General features: G+C 51.0%; 1 protein-coding gene across 1 annotated transcript; it reads right to left on the reverse strand.

Moving 5' to 3' along the window:
- Nucleotides 1-3,174: 3,174 nt before the first annotated feature.
- On the reverse strand, nucleotides 3,175-4,562 carry LOC132836016 (immediate early response gene 5-like protein). Its single transcript, XM_060855213.1, has one exon. The coding sequence runs from the start codon at nucleotides 4,391-4,393 to the stop codon at nucleotides 3,641-3,643; it is 753 nt and encodes a 250-aa protein (XP_060711196.1). The 5' UTR covers nucleotides 4,394-4,562; the 3' UTR covers nucleotides 3,175-3,640.
- Nucleotides 4,563-5,172: the final 610 nt, after the last annotated feature.

The following is a 5,172-nucleotide window of genomic DNA, read 5'->3' on the forward strand; positions in this document are numbered from 1 at the left end:
TTGTATCTTTATTGTCTCAGTAAGTTCCCAGGATATTGCATTCACCTCCTTGAAAATAAATGTTACTGCCCATAGCCAGAACCTAACATGCATTTGGCAGCAATTGTAACATATTACATGCCAACCATTAACCATTCACACCACAGTGTAACCCACTTCAACAATTATGCTCCAACCTTCACCATTACACTCCAACTAGCACCATTATATAGAACCCTACGGTGTGAAAGCAGGCCATTTGGCCCATTGAATCTGCATCAACCCTCTGAAAAGCATTCCAACCAGACCAACCTATCCCTATCCCCATACCCCTGCACTTCTGTGGCCAATCCACCCTAACATCCCTAGATACTATGGGCAATTTAGCATGGTCTATCCACTTGACCCGTGCATCTTTGGACTGCGGAAGGAAACCAGAACACCCAGTGGGAACCCATGCGGACACAGGGAGAATGTGCAAACTCCACAGTCGCCTGAGGGTGGATTCAAACCCAGGTCCCTGGTGTTGTGAGGCAGCAATGCTAACCATTGAGCTACCAGTAGTCTAGCCCATCTTACCATGACACTTCCTCACCTTCACACTGCACCAATGTAGTCTCATCCACCCCACTATACAATGGAAACTACTCTCATTGAGATGGAGATGTTTAGTGTTGATGAAATGAGATGAATTAATAAGTGGAATGGCAGGATGCATGATTAGAGTGGGAGATGGGTAGGAAAAGGCTGATTTGTAACATAAACACGAGCAGGGACCTGTTAGGTCAACGGGAAGCCTATCACTGCCAGGTGATTCCAAAATGCTGGGGTTTTGGAGGGGTGGTGAACCAAGGAGCAGGGAAAAGAGGGGGAGTTGGGACTCCACTTGGCCATGAGATGAAATGTTGGGGTTGGGATTGAAGATGACAGTGCTTGCCACATGGTCACTTTTTCTGGCTGTTCCACCTCACTCCATTCCGCAACCCGCCCCCCCTCCCAATTCTCAGACAGTTCTCACTCAAATGTTCTGATGATTTTCAATCCTTCAAATGGGGTCAGTGGGGAAAAAGTTCAGAGAGCACTGGTCTATGCACTGCTTCCCCACATGCCAAATATTCCAATCCCCAGCCTCAAGACCATGGTCCTTTATAACAGGGATTAGGAGATAATAAAAGGAGGCTTTAGGTTAAAATAACATTTTTATTGTTCATATGAGACAGCCTAAGGAAATTTAACTATTTTGACATTGACAATTTGACTCATGGTTCACATGCAGTCTCATTTATCCCAGTGTGCCAACTCCAAACATTCAAAGAGCATCCCATCCTGATCCTATCCCTGTAAGCCTGCATTTTCCATGGCTAACCCACCTAACCTGCACTTCCCTGGACATGATAGGGCAATTAAGCACAGCCTATGAACCCATCCTGCACATCATTGGACTTTATACACTTAAAGGTAAGGTCTTAGGGAGTGTTGCTGAACAAAGAGACCTTGGAGTGCAGGTTCATAGCTCCTTCAAAGTGGAGCCACAGGTAGATAGGATAGTGAAGGTGTTTGGTATGCTTTCCTTTATTGGTCAGAGTATTGAGTACAGGCGTTGGGAGGTCATGTTGCAGCTGTACAGGACATTGGTGAGGACACTGTTGGAATATTGCATGCAGTTCAGGTCTCCTTCCTATCGGAAAGATATTGTGAAACTTGAAAAGGTTCAGAAAAGATTTACAAGGATGTTGCTAGGGTTGGAGGATTTGAGCTACAGGGAGAGGCTGAACAGGCTGGGGCTGTTTTCCCTGGAGCATCAGAGGCCGAGGGGTGACCTTACAGAGGTTTACAAAATCATGAGGGGCATGGATAGGGTAAATAGGCAAAGTCTTTTCCCTGGGGTTGGTGGGCATAGGTTTAGGGTGAGAGGGGAAAGATATAAAAGAGACCTAAGGGGCAACTTTTTCACACAGAGGGTGGTATGTGTATGGAATGAGCTGCCAGAGGAAGTGGTGGAGGCTGGTACAATTGCAACATTTAAGAGGCATTTGGATGGGTATATGAGTAGGAAGGGTTTGGAGGAATATGGGCCGGGTGCTGGCAGGTGGGACTAGATTGGGTTGGGATATCTGGTCGGCATGGACAGGTTGGACCGAAGGGTCTGATTCCATGCTGTATACCTCTATGACTTTATTATTGGACTGTGGGAGGATACCCACACAAACACAGGGGAAAATCCCCACAGTCACCCAAGACTGGAATTGAACCTGGGTCCCTGGCACTGAGCCACCCCATTTCATACAGAGTCCAGTGTTCTGCCCTCTAGAAGGAAGCGACATTATACAAAAGCAATACTGGGGGAGTGCTGAACTGTCAGAGGTACAACCTTTCTGATGACATGCAGGGGATAACCAACCCCCCTGCTGCACAAATCTCTGAACATTATTTGAAGGGCAGCATCCTGACCAACAGTTATCCCCAAATTATTAAACACAGATTGTCTGGTTATTGCTGACCGTGGGAGATTACTGTAGGGGTGCCACAATCTAACACACGCCCCCACCTCGAAAACCTGTCAGAGGTCTGAAGGTAGACGGATGAGGTCACGTGGCGCAGTGGGAGGGTCCTGTCCCTGAGCAGGAAGTTCCGGATTCGAGTCCCATTCAGGTTCTTGATGACCAAGGGGGGGGTTGGGATATTGACGGTAAAGTTAGACAGGTCAAATAATAACCTGCAGGATTGTCATTTCATGTAATCTGTTGAGAGTCCGCTGGCGGAAAAAGTGGGAGAGATTCTTGCCCAGGCCACATTTCGGTAACAAAGCGGACTATCACAGATTTCAAGCGTGTCTTAAACTTAACACAGCAAACTATAACACCACCAAAGGTGGCTAGAAACTTCGTCATTGAGTCGATTAAATTAAACCTTTCCCGACCTCCAACCCGTTCAAAAACAAAGGTGTAAGACATCACTCGGGGAGGGGAGAAAGATTGGGTTAGCAGATGAAGTAAAATGATTGTAAATATACATTAGCTGCAAATGTGTTGCTGGTCAAAGCACAGCAGGCCAGGCAGCATCTCAGGAATAGAGAATTCGACGTTTCGAGCATAATAAATATACATTAATTTATAAACTTTACTAGCAGAGAAAGAGATGAAGTAAAATGATTGTAAATTTATAAACTTTACTCAGTCCCATCAAGAGAACCAATTAGAAATGCAGTTGGGCTTTATTGTCTCATTTTGAAAACTTTAGAAATACATTAACTTGCATATTTGACAGCAGCGTTGAATCACCGAAAGGAAAAGTCCTTAGTGTTTGAATAACACCCTCCCGGGGGCAATGGGCTCAGTCCCTGACCCGATGGCTTCAGTTCAAGTCTATAGATCGAAGCAGGAACCTGGCGATCCTGTGGTGTAACGATGATGGAAACCGCCTCGTCACTGCCTGGAACTTGGCTCCAAGTTCAGGAAACAACAGTCTGAGAGGATCCCTCCCTCCCTCTGTCTCTCGGATCAGCCTTGGCCCGGGTTCCGCTCTCTCTGAGCCGGAAAACACTCTCTCAATGCCGGATCCAGAGGCGATTTCTCCGCCCGTTTCCAAGGGCGTGCTCCTGGATGTGGGGAGTTCCCCCCCCCCCGCTCACTCTCCGCAGTCCTCGCCCTCTCTTCCGGCTTCAATACGCCACGATGGCTCGGGGCCAGCTGCCCAGCTCACTGAGCGCCCGGTCCCGGCAGATGTGACCCGGGGACACCGGCTGCTCCCCGGGGATACCGCTGAAGCCGGAGCCGAGGGCACAGACCAGGCTGGAGGTGGATTCCGCCGGCCTCCGGGACTCCCCGTCCTCCAGGCGGGCTCTCTTCACCGGCAGGCACCCGGAGTCAGGGCAGTCCCTCTGTTCCCAGGCTTTCCTCCGCTTTCGGCTCCTGTCCGGCTCCGGTCCGGGGCTGCCTGCGGTCCCCAGTCGCCGCTGGCTGGGACATGAAGCCGGGCAAACCGAGGAGCCACTGTGCCCAGGATCCGATACATTGTCTCGGCCGCAATGGATACATTCCCGGGACTGGATACATTCCCGGGGCTGGGGCTGGATACATTCCTGGGGCTGGGGCTGGATACATTCCCGGGACTGGATACATTCCCCCGGCCGGGGCGCCCCTTTGGACTCCTCGCCTCCGGGTCGGGCTCCTCTCTCGCCCTCCTCACGCCGGACATCCACCTCCATGGCCCCAGCCTCTGTTTGCTGAGCGTGCCCAGCCTCCTGCTGCTGTTGCTCGGTCCTGGCGCTCAGGTAAATGTCCCGGGCGCTGCGCAGCACCAGCGACAGTAAGAGGCTCTTGCGCAGCCGGACACCTCCTCTCTGGAGCCGGGAGTTGTACATCTTACCCAGGGCCACGGCCATCACTCGCTGCGCTTCCACCTTCAGATCCATGGGCTAGGGGAGTATAGGTAAAGAGTGTATGGTCGTGGAGTGGTATTCAGTCGAGTGTTGGGGGGGCGGGGGAAGATACTTCCAGAGGAAGGAGTTGGTATTTGGGAACAATCGGAACAGGGAGCCTCCCTCTCCGGACAGTGGAGCTGCAGTAATCCGCGCTCTCTGCTCCTGGAGACTTTTATAAAGTGACTCAGCCCCAGCGCTCCGCCCAGCCCTCTCTCCAACATCAGCTTCCTCCCCCACCCACCCTGGGCAGACTCCTGCCCACTCTCCACCTCTCCCCCCCCCCACCCACACGCCTGATTCCTGTTTCTAATCCGCTCTCGGTCCATATATGGTCCGGCCGGATGGCGCCCCGTCACTTTCAGGGGGTGGGCAGCCGGCAGCTGTCAGTTTCCGGGTCCATATTTGGCAACTTGTTGGAAACTCCCGGGCCTCTTCCCCACCCACCCCCACCGCCATCGTAATCGAGAGAGACAGTCACGCCCAGCGAACTCAACTGACACAAAGTCTTCCGCATTATCAGGATGTCGGGATTTAAAAGGGGATCTACCACATTCAGCACCGAGGTGCTTCCCACCAACGGAGGGAGGGAGGGAGAGTGGTGTTAAAACAAATACAATCGCCTCAAAAAGCAACTGCGACCCCCTCCCGTATGTTTTTTATATCAGAAAAGGGTCTAAACCATCTTTTCTTTAATGGTCAGTTTAATAACCAGTCAAACAAGACACTTGGCTGATTTACCAGGAACAGGATCATGGAACGTGACCCCCTAG

Source organism: Hemiscyllium ocellatum, chromosome 45 (assembly GCF_020745735.1).
Source record: "Hemiscyllium ocellatum isolate sHemOce1 chromosome 45, sHemOce1.pat.X.cur, whole genome shotgun sequence".
Classification (NCBI taxonomy): Eukaryota; Metazoa; Chordata; class Chondrichthyes; order Orectolobiformes; family Hemiscylliidae; genus Hemiscyllium; species Hemiscyllium ocellatum.

What these genes read in the sequence shown, in the direction of transcription:
- LOC132836016 (XM_060855213.1), bottom strand. Translation starts at nt 4,393, where the DNA reads ATGGATCTGAAGGTGGAAGCGCAGCGAGTGATGGCCGTGGCCCTGGGT.